Raw genomic sequence first — 18,810 nt, 5'->3', positions numbered from 1 at the left:
TCCAAGGTCATTTGAAGTAGCAGGAACCAGAATTCTCAGCCGGTGCTGTCTGACTGAACCAGCACTGGATCTTTCCATTAGAATAGCATGGAGGAGAAAAGGACACACGGGGAGTAGTCAATCAACAGCAAAAAAAGCAGATTATTAAGCCTGGGTGATCAAGTTCAGAGCGTGTGGGTTTATGGAGGGAGGGCCTGAGAGTCTGGAGGACTTCCTGGAGGAGGCAGCTCAGAAGTGTACTAGTAGGACTGGAGGCTCAGGGCACAGGTTGTGGATGCTGTGCCATGTGATGCTGGCGTGCCACGTGATGCTGGCGTGCCACATGATGCTGGCTCTGGGAAGGAATGAACTTGAGCTCCGACAGTGTTGAGACAGTGGATCCTGAACTCAGTTGGGTAGGGCCCAGGCTTGAGGGGTGGGAAGCCCAGCAGAGCTGTCTGGACGTGATGAGGTGGCAGCAGGGAGTATCTGGGAACCAGGGAGGGAACAGCCACACCCGGAGAGTATGACTCTGCAGTGCTGGCTGGAAGGAGGGGTGGGTGTGGCTTAGAGACACAAGGGCCAGGCAGGTGTCTTGGGAAGGGTCCACCCACGGGAGTCTGGTCCTCTTGGGCTCAGGGGCCCAGTGGGCAGGGAAGCAGAGGTGGAGTCTTTAAGCTTTGGAGGAGGATGACTTTGAGGCATAAAGACAAGGAGAGCATATTCCATCACAGATGGCTTTGAAACTCCCTCCAAGGTCACATCATGCCTCTGTTCATTGTTGTTCAAGGGTTCCTGTGGCCTGTAGGATTCGGTCCAAATCCCTCTTTCTGACATTTCAGGCACTTCCCTCTGGCCACAGTCTACCTTTTTTGGGCTCTTCGCCTACTACTCTCCTAAATAAGTTCTCTGCTCTTCATAATCTGAGTGACTCATTCTCCTCCCAGCCTCCCTGGCTGCCCACCCTCCTTCAACCCACCCCCACCCCAAGCTGGTCCGCACAAAGCCCACCAGCCAGCCAGACCTTCTCAGCAAACACGGCCGGACAATCACTGTGCCAATCACTGTGCTGTGAATTACCTCTGATAGCTCTTCCAGCAGAGTCTTCAATAATTAACATTTTATTGCTGTTTAATTTTGGCTGTGGGTGTCTCCCTCATGCCAGCCCTGTCCTTGAGGGCTGATCTTTTTACAGCAGTTGTCTCAACCGGGAAAGTCATTTCGCCTTAGTTTGCCTCTCTGCAAAATGGAGCCAGTAAAGTCGGCCCATAGGGTACGGTGGCTCTATGGCTTGCGGGAGACCATCCATGACTTTCCTCTGGTGTGAAGCAGCCCCAAGGGTCAGGGCGGGAGGAGGTAGGGTCCCCAGGACAAGAGGAGAAGAGAAGGAACTAAGAGAGCCGTGAAGGGATCCTTCTTTATCCATTTGGATCTCGGCATTTTTAAGGGACCGTTAGCATCACACTAAGATCTAGAAAGGGCACCCGCACCATCCGCCTTTAAAAAGCCACATACGGATTTCTTCAGCAAATGGAGGGACCCCCGACTTACAAATTCACCAGAGACTTGGGACAAGCATGCCCTTTCCCAGGCCTGGAACCACCGCAGCACATGCTGCGCAGCCTTGACTGTTTACAAAGCGCGTTTCGCTGACCTCGTCTCCTTGAACGCCTTTTGCGACCCCGCAAGCTCCCTCTCAGCACCTGCACTTGGCAGAAGAGGACGCCGACGTTCTAGGAAGCGACGTGACTTGTTCGAAGTGGCACAGGGTGCTGCAGCTCAGGGGCCCTGGGCTGCACCCTCCAAGCGTGGTCTGCATCCTTGAGGGTGGGGGTGGGAAGGGGAGAAAGGGGAGGCACGTGCCCCAGGGTACCGCTAGGTCGGCTCCGGAGCCTCGGAGCGCGCGTGGGAAGGAGGCGTTGATGCCCTCGGCAGCAGCCGACCGGGGAGGGGCATGCAGCGCCCTCCCTAGGCCCGGCCTCTCCCAACCTCTCGGGAGCCAGTCTCCCGGCGCGACCCCGCGGGCGCACTCGGAGGCGCGCGCGCCCCGCCCCCACCCCACGCCCCGCGCGCTCCCGGGCCGCCGCGCGCGCGCCCCGCCGTCGCTCCCCTCCCCGCCCCTCCCGCCGCCACCCCGCCCCCGGCCGGGTACCCTCGCCGGACCAGAGAGAGAGCGCCGCCGCCATCTTAGTTGCTGCCGCTGCCTCAAGCGAAGCGCTGCCTCCGCTGAGGGGAGGGCGCCCACGGCCCAGCGTCACGGCGGCGGCTCCTCCTCGGACCCCGGTGCTCGCCGCGGCGGCAAGCAGCCGGCTCCGGGCCGCGAGAGCCCCGCTCGGTGCCCAACGAGCGTCCCTGCCGCTCCCGCCCCGGGCCGGCCGCGGCGCCTGGAGCCGGAGCGATGCTGCGCCGCCCTGCGCCCGCGCTGGCCCCGGCCGCCTGGCTGCTGCTGGCCGGGCTGCTCTGCAGCGGCGGGGTCTGGGCCTCGCGAGGTAAGCCCCGTGGCCGCGTCGGGGCGCGGGGGCCGAGCGCCGGGAGCCGGGTCGGGAAGCGGGGGGTCTGGGCTAGGCGAGCGGCTCCGGGTCGGGGCGCCGGAGGCCGTGCGCGCGCGTTGCAGGCGCCGGGGGGAAGCCAGGTTCCGTCTCGGGCGCCGCACCCGGGCCCTGGCCTCCAGCATTGCGCTCGCGTCCAGGTGGTGGCTGCACGGATCAGGGGTACGTGCGGACAGGCCGAAGGATCGGTCCGCCTTCCTGGGCAGCGCCCGCAGACTGGGGCTGCATTCTTGGGGAGGGATGCCGTGTGCCTGTGTTGTGTGCTCAGATGTGCATCAGGCCGGGGGTGCATGCACAATTTTTGGTGTATGCTTACATAAGAGCCCACTCCCTCTCATCCCTTCTCAGATCCCGATTATCTGCGGCTGCAACCGCGGACGCGGCATCTGCGCCCCTTTCCGTCTCCTTCCAGGGTCTTTTCAACGTCTGTTTTCAAAGGAGCGGAGGCTGAAACTTTTGGCTCCCCTCCCACCTTTTAACCCAAAGGTGAAATCGTGATGAGGTTTACGACCGTGGTCTCACCCGGTGTTAGAAATCTTCCTCTCTTCCGCCCCCGGCACATTGGTGCAGTTTTTCTGACAGTAATTTACACCATACATAAAGAAGAAACCCCTCTTTGATTTCTTAGGGTCGAAATTATTTCATGGTTACTTGACAAAAAAATATTAGTGAATCGATTGTTTTGTTGTTGTTTTTTAACCTTCAACCACTTAACCTTTTAAACGTTGCACGCCTTGTGATATTGACTGATCTTGCCCACGGAAAGCTTACGCATTGCAGATATATGCTTCGGAGTGGATCTTGGAATGGTAAACATTTTTCTCGGCAAATGTAATCTAGGTGTAGTCTATAGAAAGTACTTAGATCTGTGCTTATGGTTTTTTTAAATAAAAATTGGAGGGAGGGAGGATTGATGGAAGGCCAGATGGAATGGTCATATTTCAATTTAGCAAGGCTTTTTAAAAAAAATCTCATTTTCTCTTTCTGGGCATGACATATCGAGAAGTATGGTGTTCACAAATTAAAGGGCAGGAGAGGCAAATGCATCTTTTGTTCTATGTTCCTTTCGTCACATTGAGGATGATAAACTTTGAATACTTCTTTCATTTATTTCATTTCTAGCATTCTGTTGACTCTGTCAAATTCAGATCGCAGTCACTAAGTATCTAATTGCTCTCAATTTGATTTTTAAAAGTTACATCAAGCTGAGTTTGGAATGTTCTTTCCAGATGTGGGATGGAGGTCTGTAAGTTTAATATATCCACGAAAAAATGCCAAAGTTTGCTTCTCTTGGGGAAAACCCACACAGCTTAAAAATATGTGCTGGGATTGGATATTTGGGGAACAAGTGTATTTAGTTTAGTCAGTAATAATATTTCTTATTAAAACTCCACATTTTTCTTAAGTGTGTCCACTCATCTACATTTACTGTTAATTATTAAATTAGTAATGGGCTAGTTAATTAGCCTATTTGCATTGCTGAAGACTTCAGCTATCAAGTATAGTTTTTATGGCGGACTAACAGAAATCTCACATGAAAGACATGTTGAGTCCTTTGTCATTTGCTAACTTTCTGTAAGATTTCTAGGTGCATTTTTAGTATTTAAGAATTCTTAGCCTTCAAAATAAAAACATTTTAAACCTCAGTTATTCTGTTGTGTTGCTGGTTTGTTGTTTGTTTTTTCTTTTTCTAGCTTAAAAGTTAGAAAATGTGTTCCATGAAATGCGAATAAAACGATTTCCTTTTGAGCTATTACAAAAATATTTTGTACGTAAACAGGCAATTTGTGGAGACACCTTTTGTGGGCTCTTTTTAAAAGATGATCTTTTCAGCTAATACGGGAATTCTTAATCCTGCCAGACAGTGTGACACTATGATCTGCTGTTGGTTCATATTCTAGCTGCCTCTAAAAACAATGGTAGGAAGATAACCTAAGCTGCTGTAAGGTTTATAGTATAAATTCCATTTTGACTATTCATTGTTTTATGAAGAACCCTAAATTTCACTTGTATCTATAGTCTCTTAAAAAAAAAAAATCAAGTAAACCAGAAAATTAGGAGAAATTTCCTTGGCATATCTGAGGCTGCCTGCCTTCTTCTCCAGTCTGTCAATGATCAGGAAATAGAAAACTGAAATAGAGAAAATAGAAAGTTTATGTGAATACTAAATAAGAACAAATGCCATCTTGTAATGCATTTCAAAGCCAAATAAATAACGTGCACTGTCATTTTCCCGTTTGCACACAGACTTCTCAGTAGAGCCTCTGCTCACCATCCTGGTTGAAATTTCATCTCTCTGAACCCCTGAATCTTCCCTCCTTTGCTTCACTTTTTACTTCTCCATGGCACTTACCCCATCCTAACACGCTCTGTTATTTACTTACTCTGCTCATTGCCTGTCTCCCCTCACTGGAACACGTACCCCAAAGTGGTCTGTGTTGTTCACCTGTGTATCCTGTCACCTGCACTCAGTGGACTTTCAGTGCTGTGTGAATGAATGTATAATCACGTTCAGTTTAGGCACCAATGTGTTTTTACATCTTGATTTTCACCTGACATAGATGTTTCATGCTGAGAAAAGCATTACAGACGTAGAATCTAAAGGAACTTGAATTCTTCAACATGGATATGAGAATTCACTAGTAGATAATTTTTCAAGGATTCATTCTATTCATTGCAGTTTTTGGACATTAGATCATTAAACAACTTTGTAGATTGTAACTCTGTGGCTACCATGTTGAGGTCATGTTTCAAAAATACAGTAATTCTCACCTTTTTGGGAAAACAGTTTCTTAATTTGTTACCTTGCTTTTCAGAAGCAATTTTGAGGAAAAATAAGCTTATCATAGACTTAAATATTATACTTAATTTAATATTTTTATTGCTGAAAGTAAATATATTTATTTCACATGAGACCTATAACTACTAAAGAGATAATATTAATGATTCTGAATGTGTTGCAGTTTAAGAGCTATGACTCGGTTAACTGGAACACTCAATTGACTGGAACCTAGCTTTTGGCTGCATGCTACTTTCAGGAAAAGAAGCAGAAAACCAAGCAGTTTCCTAGAAATTCTTTTTCAAAAGGAAATTTTAAGCATTCATATCACATATTATGTGGGTCAGTACTATTTGATTTTTGAGCCAAAAAGAAAACAGTGAATTAAGTCTTAGGTATGAGGAATATAATCCAATAATTGGAATTTTTGTGAAATATAACATTATTTTCCTAATGAAATTGGAAAATGCTATAATTCCACGACACTAGTTTTAGGACTTGGTTAAGTTTACTAAACCAATTTTTTGTCTTTTTTGATGTGGACCACCTTCAAAGTCTTCACTGAATTTGTTGTAGTATTGTTTCTGTTCCATGCCTTGGCCACAGTGCATGTGGGATCTTTGCTCCCTGATCAGGGATCAAACCTGCATCCCCTGCATTGGAAGGCAAAGTCCCAACCACTGGACCACCAGGGAAGTCCCACTAAGGCAATTCTTGATGTTTAAAATGAGGAACCTGAGTGATGTTAAATTTCTAAGAAATGAAAAAAGTGATTGAATCACTGTTTTCTAAGACAATATAATGTAATTTTTTTGCATAAAATTTTCATTTGTAAGGTTTGAAACAAAATATATTTGGTTATTCTGAAAATCAAGAGTTATTTCTCACTTGTTCTGATTAATTGAGGTTTTAGATCAGTAGGGTTTTAAAAATATACATTGCTTTTTCTGTGGTTATGAGTTGGTAACAGCAGAGGTACTTAAGAAATGTATCTTGAAATTTAGATACTGATTCGTGATAAAATACAGATTTTAGTAGAGCCTTAGGAATGTAAATGGGCTCAGAGTTGGTGTCATGTTCTTGCACTGTTAAAAAACAACAAAAACCAAACCCTCAGAAGCAACATCTTGCCACCAGTAAAGGCTATCAAAGGCCAGAATTAGGAGCCTCTAGGCTGTGATGGTCCCCCTGCCAACACATCAGCCTAATTCAAGGTGTCGGTCTTTCCATGGAGCCTCCATCGCCTAGGGTTTGAGCACAGCATCCAGTTGTCCCCTATGTGATAGGTCCATTCTTCTCTATGTTTTAGGGCTTTTTTTGTTCATTTTGTCCTTTAGCTGTAGGGTGATATTATTATTATATTAAAATTTTCCACAATATTTGTTGCTAAGGCTTTCATTTACTTTTAAAGTTCTATGGGAAGATTCAGCTGCTTCAAAGTAACTGAATTTAGAACATCTTAAAAACCCGTAAGACACATCTGAAAGTTAACTTCCATTCCAGAACCCCAGTAAGAGGTGTGCAGTAGCACAGTAGAGGAAGAATCGTGTTTTTCTTTTTCACCTTTGGTCAGACATGAATATGTTTCAGACCATAATTCTCTAGGGACAAGAACTTCTGTCAAGTTTGCTATTCTTCAAGTCTACTTTGATCTGTACTTTCTGGAACTTATTGTTTTAGGGCAAAAGAAGACTCTTTTCCTGCATCCATTCTCTTTTCATTTTTGAAACAGGTTTATTTCCAATGGAGGGACTGCGGGTTTGATCCCTGATTGGAGAACTTGGATCCCACGTTCCTTGTGGTCAAAAAACCAAAAACTTAACACATAAACAATACTGTAACAACTTCAATAAAAACTTGGGGGGAAAAAAGCAGGTTTATTGACACATACTGTAATAGTCACCCTTTTGAAGTATACAGCTTGATGATTTTAGTATATTTACCAGTTGTGCAACCATCACCAGTATCTACTTTCAGCACATTTTCATCACTCTAAAAAGAAGTGATGAAAGCCCTTAGCAGTCACTCCCAAATTCCCCCTTTTCCCCATTCCCCTGGCAACCAGTAATCTACTGCCTATCTCTATTCTGGACATTTCATGTCAGTGGAATCATACAACATACGGCCTTCTGCTGCTGCTGCTGCATCACTTCAGTCGTGTCCGACTCTGTGTGACCCCATAGACGGAAGCCCACCAGGCTCCCCTATCCCTGGGATTCTCCAGGCAAGAACACTGGAGTGGGTTGCCATTTCCTTCTCCAATGTGTGAAAGTAAAGTCGCTCAGTCGTGTCCGACCCTTAGTGACCCCACGGACTGCAGCCTACCAGGCTCCTCCATCCATGGGATTTTCTAGGCAATAGTACTGGAGTGGCTTGCCATTGCCTTCTCCACATATGGCCTTAGCTTCTTTCAATTAGCATGATGTTTTCAAGGTTTATCTACATCATAGCGAGGATCAGTGCCTCATTCCATCTTAAGACTGAATAATATTTACTATGGACTGAATGTATGTGCCCCTCCAAAATTCATACACTATTGAAACTTAATCCCCAATGTGATGGTATTTTGAGGTGGAGTCTCTGGGGAAGTGATTAGGTCATGAGGGTGGGGCTCTTATGAATGGGGTCAGTGCCCTTGTACAAGAGACCCCAGAAAGCTCCCTGGCCCCTTCTGCTACAGGCAGATACAACAAGAAGATGGCTGTGAGCCAGGAGGTGGGCACTCACCAGACCCTGAATCTGCTGGCACCTTGATCTTGAATTTCCCAGTCTCCAGGACTATGAGAAATAAATTTCTGTTGATTATAAGCCATCCAGTCTATGATATTTTGTTATAGGGCCCAGACAGACTAAGACAGTATTCCATACTGTATGGACAGACTACATTTTGTATATCCATTCCTCAGTTGATGGACATTGGGTTATTTTCCACATTGTGGCTACTATGAATAATGCTATGAACATACATGTGCAGGTTTTTGTGTGGACATATATTTTCAGTTCTCTTGGGTATATAACTAGAGTGGAATTACTGAGTCTTTTAACTCTGTGTTTAGCATTTTGAGGAACTACCAAACTGTTATCCAGAGTTGCCACATCATTCTACATTCAGTCCTGACCCCTGTAATCACTCCCAGGAGTGTCTTTCTAAGGAGATATGTATCTCACAATTGTCTCAGGGTTTTCTTATGACAGTTTTAAGTTGCTGAGTTTTTTTTGCTCCACTCCGGATAAATTGGCATTTCATCCAGCCAGCTCCTTCCTTCTCTTCCTCCATCTCCCACATCATTCTGGTCCTCTGCACTCAAGTAGGAAAAAAGTGAAAGTGTCAGTTGCTCAGTCTTGTCTGATTCTTTGCGACCCCATGGACTGTAGTCTGCCAGGCTTCTCTGTCCATGGATTCTCCAGGCAGGAATACTGGAATAGGCAGCCATTTCCTTCTCCAGGGATCTTCCCGGTCCCAGGGATTGAACCCAGGTCTCCTGCATTGCAGGGAGATTCTTTACCGTCTGAGCTACCAGCATGCAGGAACTCAAGTAGTCGTCTCTGTAAGACAGATGATTCTTCACACGTCCCCGAAAATTGATCATCCAGCCTAAGCTCTCACTGGCTCACAAAGCACCCGTTTTCTTCAAAGCATTGTTTGGTACTTCAATGAACTTTCCTTAGGACAAAATCTTACCAGCCCTTGAAGCCTCTGCAGACACCCAGACTGAAAGCACATGTAACCTAGTATCTACGCCCCAGCTCCCCAAGGACCACCCCCCTCTCCGCCGCCATTTCTGCCTGTGATCTGAGAAATGAGCTAGTACAATACAGTGCTGCCGACCCAGTGATGGGGGACAACCCATCACAAGCAGAATAGATAGCTAGGGCTGGGCTTTATGAAAGGAATTCTAAGAAACAACTAGAATTCTTAAACTGTGACTAGTTTAGAAAATGAGATTTCTTCATTTGTTACCTTTTCATTGCCTAGATTTGATTGCCTAGAAAGTACTGTTAAAGTAAATTAGTTTGGTCCTTTGATTTATTCTTTAAACTATTCACGATTTACCTAATCTTCAATCATAGTATAAAACACTTAGAAATATGTGTTTAGATTGAAAGTGAATTTTAAAACAGTAAAAATGAATGTCATCTTTCTCTGCTGCTGCTGCTAAGTTGCTTCAGTTGTGTACGACTCTGTGCGACCCCATAGACAGCAGCCCACCAGGCTTCCCCATCCCTGGGATTCTCCAGGCAAGAACACTGGAGTGGGTTGCCATGTCCTTCTCCAATGCATGAAAGTGAAAAGAGAAAGTGAAGTTGCTCAGTTGTGTCCTACTCTTAGCGACCCCATGGACTGAAGCCCACCAGGCTCCTCCGTTCATGGGATTTTCCAGGCAAGAGTACTAATACCTACTTAATGTATAGTGAAGATGCATTTATTCTGAGCTCTTCCTAAATCTTAAAAGTATTAATAGAGTGCTTTCATTTTAAGAACTGCCAAGAAAAAAAATTGAAGGTCATAAACTTAAATTGTAGATAGTGTAAAACTTGAGAATGATTTGCATGAGGTTGTCTATTAAGTGGCTTTTAAAGAGCAAAGTGTATTCCATCTGAAAGGCAGAATCCAGTCACATTTAATTTTGCATATTTAAGATGTAGTTAATGATGAATATTGATGGGACTATCTGTGTAATCGAAGTGTGGGGCTCCTTTGTTCAAACACTATTAGGAGTTTCAAGGTGGCAGCAGAGCATTAAACCAAGTGTGGGGCCCAGCATGCCCAGGAAACCGGCCCTAAGTATTGATAGACTTACTATGGCCAGGGTATTCATTGAATATGGTCCTGAGACTGTGATTTTAGCCAGAGCCCTTGGTCCTTTGGGCACCCTCTCAGATGAAGCCCCAGCCCTCCTGGGTGGCACCTCCTCACTGATGCCCGCCCCCCCCAACTGAAGAATTTTATTCCCTGGTGGCCTTGGAGTGGAGGCTGCACACTCTGCCATGCCCCCCAGCACCTGGCGAAGGGCAGACTATGCTCGGTTCACAGAGCTTATCCAAGGTAGACGCTAATTGAGGAATAGGGCTGCTTTTGATTTGCAAGATTAAAGCCCTTTGCGTCAAGCAGATTATGTTTACCTTGAAAAAGCCATGACTAATTCATGCCAGTTTCCTATTACTCATGGAATTAGTAGCAAGGATAACAGAAATAATTAAAATTCTTGGATAATCCCTAATCTTTTTCTTTTTTACCTTGTGTTTCAAACGTTTATCAGAGTGGCTGGTAAAGAGCAGAATGCACTGGCTTGAATTTAATTTTCTCCCTAAGCTGCCCTCACTTTGGACGACTATTACAGAGAACGGTGGGGAGGCTGAGAGGTGGGCAGTGGCCATTCTCAGCCTTTGAGCACCTCCTCTGCTAGTGCTGGGTTAATGGGAGGGTCCCTTGATAATCCCTCAGTCTGAATTATAAAGCCCTGAACTGGCAGTGTTCTGATCTTGCTTCTGAGTTGCTTGTAAATATCCTTTAATATCTACCCATGATTCCTGAATACAGCACTTGCATTTGGCAGGGGTTTTCAAAAGTGCCCAAGTGTATGAAGCCTCCTCCTGCCTAATTAAGAGAAGCAGCTTACAAGTATCTTAGAAACATTCAAAGCCTAGAATGGAAAATGAGTTAAATGCTTTTTCATATGAAATCTGACATTTTAAAAACCTTTTCTATTTGGAGGAAGATGTACCGGTGGAATAATTTAATAACATAGTCTCGCCTTTCCCCTAATGGTGACTTCAATTAATAATAACTGCGATATTAATACTTGTTTGATGAAATGTTTTAGAAAGGTCATAAATGCCAGTAATTAATATATATTTATTTATTCATTTGATAGAGTTTATTAACCCCATTTTTTCTAGAGTTAGTCCTTTCTGAGTATTGAAAGGTTTGCTGTGTTTATTAATACTTTATAAAAGCAATACATAAGGCAAGTATGTCTTCATTGCATTTTTTTCTTTTTTATTAAAATGGTGTTTGCTGTGGTTTTCAGTGCTGATGAACAGAGTGAAGCCACGGGCAATGAGAAAGCAAACACGGGCCATTCAGGCCAGGTTTTGGTTGTTTAAGCCTAAAGGGAGAAGGCTAAAAGTATTTCCTGAAGTTTCTGTTTTGTCTGGAAGCTCAACTCAGGGGTGTAGGAGAGCTGACAGGTATTTGGGGCCAAAGCTTTGCCTTGGAGCAGAGCAGTCCTGACTGTACTTGCTCATCTTTGGAAACCCAGGTACAGACAGGGTTACGGAGGCAGGCCAGTGCAGTGGGCAGTGGTGGAACCCTGACATCTGAGGAAACCCCCATTGGTGGCCAACAAAAATTAACTCGTGTCTAATTGGTCAGATTTAGGTCTTGTCTGCCCAAACTTTCAGGCACATTTTGCTTCTCTGAATGTGGATTGCCTGGGTTGGCTGAACTCAGCCCAGGTGAGGCTCCTTGTCTACCTACCCCCAGCCCCAGCTGCATGCTGTCTTCTAGTGTCTGATTTTCAGCTGCCTTCACCCAGCTTTGTCTTGATGTATTGTTTCCTGGGATCCATTTCTGATTCCCAGATAACCTGAAAAAGCAATTCATATTGCTTTGTTAGGAATACAAATTGGAATTTGGATTGTTTTTTCATGGATACATTGTTACAAACTGCTTAAAACTCCAAAAGTGATAGTCAGAAACTGGTTTAATCCGGAACAAGTGAAAATCAAGCAAATTTGCAGTAACACACATCACACATTCACCATTATAATATGTTATAATATTAATCATTAATCAACTGTGAAGTGCTAGTTCATGTTCTGTGGTACACAGGTCTTAAAGTTGTAGGGTAGCTTCAGAGAATGTGAGACATGTTGGCTCAGGCCTGGATGGAAGAGCCCAGAAGGAAGAGAAAGGTCCAGAAGGACAGAGGAGCCTGAGGATCTGAGTGAGAGGAAAGGGAGGGAGTGTGGCCTGTTCACCGTGGTCCTGAAAAGGAAGAGAGGCAGCAGAAGGGAGGAGATGCAGGCTGCCAGCAGCCCCTGGGGACCAGGTGGCAGCCCTGCCTGGGGTAGCTGGGGTGCAGGACCCTCGGGTGGTGTGTCAGCCGTGTGGGGAATGCCTGTTTGTGCAGGTCATCCCCTCAGGAGAGTACTTACTGGTGTGTGTCGTTTGCTTCAATGTACTGAATGTTTTCATCAAAGAAAATTTTACTTAAGAATTGCTCTTCAAGGGACTTCCCTGGTGGTTCAGTGGTAAAGACGCCACACTTCTGAGGCATGGTATGTGGATTCCATCCCTGGTCAGGGAACTAAGATCCCACATGCTGTGGCAAGGTCAAAAAAAAAAAAAGGGAAAAAAGTGCTATTGAAAATTTCTCTTGACTTTTCCAGGTTCCTGAATCTATATGAATTAAATTTACTCCTTCATAAAATTATTTTACTAAAGCAAATGTAAAAAAAATGTAACCCCCAAATTCTCAGTTGGAGTATTTAGGTGTCATTTCTGGGGTCATTACTTCTAATAATGGTGACTTCTGACAGTAAATGCTAAAGGATGGGCTTCCTCCTTGAATTGTTATATAGGATAAATTGATATCTGAGGCAGTGTTTCCCTAAAGATGGTATATGGATAGGTGTTAAGTGAGTGATTATTAGTTGCTCAGTCATGACCAACTCTTTTTGACCCCACGAACTAGCCAGCCAGGCTCTTCTGTCCATGGAATTCTCCAGGCAAGATTACTAGAGCAGGTTGCCATTTCCTTCTCCAGGGGATCTTCCTGACCCAGGGATCGAATCTGGATCTCCCACATTGTGGGTAGATTTACCTTCTGAGCCACCAGGGAAGCCAAAGGGCCTGTTGGTCACCTAAGTTTGGGACATGCAGTTAAACACGTTGCATTACTGTATGACTTCTTGGAACTGTTAGTATCATCATGTGTGTTGAAGATTTACTGAGCCCGGGTGTAATCAACATTTATCCAACTAAGTTAAACACAAACTCTTCTGAAGCCTGTTGTGGCACTGATGTTGCATGGTACACACTCTGGGAAATGCTGCTCCAAATTCTGCCCCCCCACCACTGTAATACAATTTAGTACAAAAAAGAAAAAGGTAAAATGACCTAAAATACTACCTTTGTGAGATCCTTAGTCTTAACACTTCTATGTCTATCTCTAGATTTTTTTTCTTTCTCTTATAGAAAATTATCTACGTTAAGTCAAAACTGTAAAGAAATGAGTTGATTTTATACAGCGTATTTTATAACTTTCTCAGTGTCATTCATTAAACATTTGTCTCAGGTATTGTGGGTGTAATAGTCCATTAGCGGGCTGTGGTAGGATCTATTTAACTAGTCCTTTAGGATTTCCAGACTGTTTAGGCTCAGGAGCTCCATGCTCTCAAAAATTATTGAGGACCTCCAAGAACTTGTGTTTATGTGGGTTTTATCTCTCAATATTCACTCTATCAGAAATTAAACTGAGAACCTATTAATATTAAAATATTTAATTGTTAATTTATTTAAAATAGCAGTAATAGCCCATTAGATGGTAACAACGTATTTTTGATAAAAAAATAACTGCATATTCCCTGATAGTCCAGTGGTTAGGACTCTGCTGCCACTGCGGGGGCCATGGGTTCAATCCCTGGTTGGGGAAATAATAAAATCCCCATATGCTGCATAGAGTGGCCCAAAGAAAAAGCAAAAGACAAAAACAAACAAAAACCCTCCATATTTCAAAACAAAAAGCAATTTACTAGGAAGACTGGCATTGCTTTATATTTTTGTTAACCCTTTCTGTGGGTTTAAGAGAAGGCAGGGGGATTCTGCGTTCAACTTGTTGCTGTCTGTTGTTTGGTTGAAGTAGGTTAAGAAAGTTTGGCCTCACGAGACATGTAGGTGGAAAAGGGAGACTTTGTGAGGAGACCCTTAGAAGGTCTTGGGGACTCCTTCCCCCTACAAGAGTCTTCCCACCAAGTTCTAACAATTGGTGCCCTGGGGCAATGGTTGATGTCGAAATGCAGCTGGGGACTGTGTTCTAACTCTGCTTCTAAGTAATAATTGAAGCAGCAAAGCAAAGCTTGCAAGTGATTTACTTAAAAAGGGAGAGAAATTAGGGTTAATTCACTTATTCCTGTAATTATTTGTTGTTGTTTAGTTGCTAAGTCGTGTCTGACTCTTTTGGGACCCCGTGGACTGTAGGCCTCCAGGCTCCTCTGTCTGTGGGATTTCCCAGGCAACTGGAGTGGGTTGTCATTTCCTTCTCCATCCTGTAATCATGTCTTCCTCTTATTTACATTGTCACTTGCTTTCTTGACTGAGGAAGATGGGACTTAATGGCCCTCATTGTAGACTGGCTTTGCCTATTGTTGCAGGACGTTCTGCTGCCAAAGAGGGACCCTTACAAGTAGGCAGTCAGTGCCCTCTGTTTATCAGTCCCGCTCTTGCATGTTTATGGATTATTCCTTTGGTTTTCTTTTTAAGTTCACTATGGGACATGTTTTTAATGAGGGAGAAGGCAAGAATATGTGACAGAGGTATGAGTACATGTTAAAAATCAGATTTATTTGGACTTTTCTTTGGTAGTGTATAATTACTCAATGTTTTCTACATGAAATCTGGGGAAAACTTGTCTTTTTTAAAAAAAAAGTTCAATACTTAAACTGAAAGGTTAATATCTGTGTTTTTCCTTACAATATGGGCCTTTTGAGACTTTTAAATGACTGATATCATTGTAAAAATGTTTTTGTAACTACCACAATAAAAGAAGTCTGTTTGCTTTACTTTCCTGGAAAATCTTTTGGGGTGTTCTAATCCCAGGGACAGGGGAGCCTGGTGGGCTGCCGTCTATGGGGTCACACAGAGTCAGACACAACTGAAGTGACTTAGCAGCAGCAGCAGCAGCAGAATCTGAAGTAAGTTGTGCATGGGTGTGTATGTTTTCTGTTTGTCTAGGTGGGGAATGACTATTTGTTTGCTTGTGTGTTTGTTTTGGCATTTCCCTCGGATGGCCAGTGAGGTAGTTCTCAGCTTGTCTATGTTCCATAAATTCAATTTCCCCTTGAGAGGTCATCTAATCTTTTCTCCCTGTTTATGATAAAGTCCTTTACTTTTGAAATCTCACGATTTGTCTTCCCACTTAAATAACTGGTTACCTGAATATCATTGCATTAGAACATTAAGTGTTTGTATTTTTAAACCACTAAATTAAAAAAAACCCTCCTTATCTATCTGAAAAATCACTTTCTGAATTAATATGGCTAGAGTTCTAGAAAGGAAGTGGTTTTAGAAATCATTTTAGTTCAGTCAGCCCATTTTCCCATAGAGGAAACAAGTGACGTTGTTATTGTTGTCAGTATAATCTTTTTATAGCTCAGAATGTGAAAAGTAGGAAACATAGTGGAGACCAGTCAAGAGTATCTTTAACCCCTTTCCTTTCTGTAATAAATAATATTCAGGAAGCATACATTTGGGTGACTTGTTATGAACTTTTCACGTGCAGTTGAGTCAGGAAAGATGATGAAATTGGATTATTAAAAATTCTAAAGGAAGGTACATTGTATTGACATGAAGTTATACTCTTAAATTCTGTAGTGCTTGTTTTTATGTGAATATCTCAGAAGTCTTCACACTGTGCTCAAATCACAGTTTTGGAGTTGGCAAGAGCTTTAGAAATGCTGTTGTGAAACTTTGGATGTAATGCTCTCTGAGCACTGGTGTTAGTTGGCCAGTCCACACTGCTGCTGCTGCTGCTAAGTCGCTTCAGTTGTGTCCGACTCTGTGTGACCCCATAGACGGCAGCCCACCAGGCTCCCCCGTCCATGGGATCCTCCAGGCAAGAATACTGGAGTGGGTTGCCATTTCCTTCTCCACACTGGAAGTCATCTAATCAGAGAGCTTCTTCCATTTTGGAGGGCAGTTTTCATTGTCAGAAAGTCCTTGGTCTTAGGGCTTCCCTAGTGGCTCAGTGGTGAAGAACCCATCTGCCAATGCAGGAGACATGGGTTCGATCCCTGAGTTAGGAAGATCCCCTAGAAAAGGAAATGGCAATCCACTCCAGTATTCTTGCCTGGGAGATCCCATGGACAAAGGAGCCTGGCATGCTACAGTCCAAAGGGTCGAAAAAGAGTTGAACACAACTTAGCAGCTAAGTTGGACACGACTTAGCTACTGGGGCTTCCCTGGTAGCTCAGCTGGTAAAGAATCTGCCTGCAGTGCAGGAAACCCAGGTTCGTTTCCTGGGTTGGGAAGATCCACCGGAGAAGGAATAGCTTGGGCTTTCCTGGTGGCTCGACTGGTAAAGAATCCACCTGCAATGTGGGAGACCTGGGTTCAATCCCTGGGTTGGGAAGATCCCCTGGAGAAGGGAACAGTTACCCACTCCAGTATTCTGCTGGCCTAGAGAGTTCCTAGAGAATTTGCAGCAGCAAAGAGTCAGACACGACTGAGCGACTTTCACTTTCTTTCACTAGCGGCTTAACAGCAACCTTGATCTTTGCTCTGCCACTTCCTCTCCACAGAAGTGCTGGCCCTCTATAAGTGCTATGGAATGGAGAAGAACATGGACTCTGTAGCCAGATTCCTGGGTTCACATCCCAGCTCTGCTGCTTGCTTTCTGGGTGCTCACCAACAGCTTCCATAACCTCTCTGTGCCTCAGTTTTTCCCTCTGTGAAAGGGAGTAATAGTACCTACCTTACAGGATTGTTAGCCTTAACATGTGTCTTGAGTGTATCTGTGTTTATTGTCTGCTCCAGAGCCCCTTCAACCTGTCTGTGCCCACAGTACCTTGGTGCCTCAGTGATCTTTTCACAGAGCCAAAAGAAATGCCCAACAATTCTGTTTAATTAGCTTAGGTCCAACCAGCTTAATATTTACATCCCAGCATCTTAATATTTATATTCTAACAGCATAGTAGCAGTTTGAAAAAAATACAGAGAAATTGAAGGAAAAAAATAATATAATAATACTTTTAATTCATCTTAAAATAATTCCAAGAACTTACTAATGGACTGTGTGCTCCTGTTGAGCAAGGCACAGCTTCTCAAAGCTGGAGTATGATCGGACACCGATGCCCTCTTCTCTGTTCCATATTAATTTTCCCAGGACACTTCTTTGGATCACAGCAACTGCTGAAAACAGCCTTGGAAAGCTGTGACACCATCAAAAGGAATCCAGTGCAGTCTGCTGTTGAGCTATGAACTACCCCAAACTAGCAGCTGGTCTGGGCTTCCCTGGTGGCTCAGATGGTAAAAAAATCTACCCTCAATGCGGGAGACCTAGGTTTGATCCCTGGGTTGGGAAGATCCCATGGAGGAGGGCATGGCAACCCACTCCAATATTCTTGCCTGGAGAATCCCATGGACAGAGGAGCCTGGCGGACTGCAGTCCATGGGATGGCAAAGATTTGGACACAACCGAGCAACTAAACATAGCGCAGCAGCAGCTTGTCTCTACCTGACAGACAAAGTGTCACTCATTGAAAATATCTTGCGTCTCCCCTGTAGTTTACAGGGAGTCTTTGGTGCATACATTTAGGAAACATGGATCTACTTAGAAGGGTAGAATCAAATATATGTTAAGATGCTTCCAGAATCCATTGCATTAAAAAAATAATAGAAATTAATAAACTGTTTTTTAGATCACAGCAAAATTGAATGCAAAGTATAGAGAATTTCCATATACCCCCACCCCACACATGCACACTTTCCCCCAGTATTGCTGTTCAGCTGAAGAACTTTGATACATCCTCACCAGGTCCAGAGTTTCAGGTTCACACATGTGTGCTCTGTGGTTTCGACAGGTGTGCAGTGACAGGTCTCCACCACAGTAGTAGCATACAGAGGACTTTCATTGTCCTCAGTCTGTGTGCTCATCTGTTCATTCCTTCTGCCCCCGAACTCTTAGCAACCAGCCACTCATCCTTTTACTTCTCTACGGTTTTTATAAAATTTAAAAAAATTTTTTAATTTTAAAAATTATTTATTTGGCTGTGCCAGGTCTTAGTTGCAACTCGTGGGATCTATTAATAGTTCCTTGTCCATTGATCGAACCCAAGCCCCCTGCATTAGGAGCTTGGAGTCTTAGCCACTGGACTGCCAAGGAAGTCACTCAACATAATGTTTTAAAGTATGTAGTTCAGTGGCATTTAGTATATTCACAGTGATGTTCAGCCACCGCCTCTGGGTAGTTCAAAAACATTTCACTGCCCAAAAGGAAACCGTATACCCTTTAAACAGTGACTCCCTCCCCCTGTCCCCCAAGTCCCTAGCAACCACTTCTGTGCTTTCTGTGGATTTAATTATTCTGAATATTTCATGTAAGTGGAGTCATACAGTGTGAGACCTTTTATGTATGACTTCTTTCACTTAATGTTTTTGACATTTGTTCCCATTGCAGCATATATCAGTACTTCATTCCTTTTTTTGGCCAAATAATATTCCACTATATGTATATAGCACATTTTATTTATCCATTCATCTGTTGATGGACATTTTGGGTT

The 18,810-nt window shown here is 44.0% G+C and overlaps 1 protein-coding gene across 4 annotated transcripts in view; it reads left to right on the top strand.

Annotated features, from left to right (window-relative positions):
• Positions 1-2,146: 2,146 nt before the first annotated feature.
• The window catches only part of CLSTN1 (calsyntenin 1), a 73,867-nt gene continuing 57,203 nt past the window's right edge, over positions 2,147-18,810 (top strand). For 2 of the 4 annotated variants that reach the window (XM_055419518.2, XM_055419517.2), the window contains exon 1: positions 2,147-2,468. In XM_055419518.2, coding sequence (XP_055275493.1) covers positions 2,378-2,468 — 91 coding nt within the window. In that variant the 5' untranslated portion in view covers positions 2,147-2,377. The remainder of the gene's footprint in view (positions 2,469-18,810) is intronic. The other 2 variants (XM_055419520.2, XM_055419519.2) reach the window with 1 other exon arrangement.

This window comes from Moschus berezovskii, chromosome 17 (genome assembly GCF_049115385.1).
Source record: "Moschus berezovskii isolate FMDL1 chromosome 17, NW_MosBer_1.0, whole genome shotgun sequence".
Lineage (NCBI taxonomy): Eukaryota > Metazoa > Chordata > Mammalia > Artiodactyla > Moschidae > Moschus > Moschus berezovskii.
The sequence above is the reverse complement of the archived record's forward strand: the minus strand, read 5'-3'. Positions and strand labels throughout refer to the sequence as shown.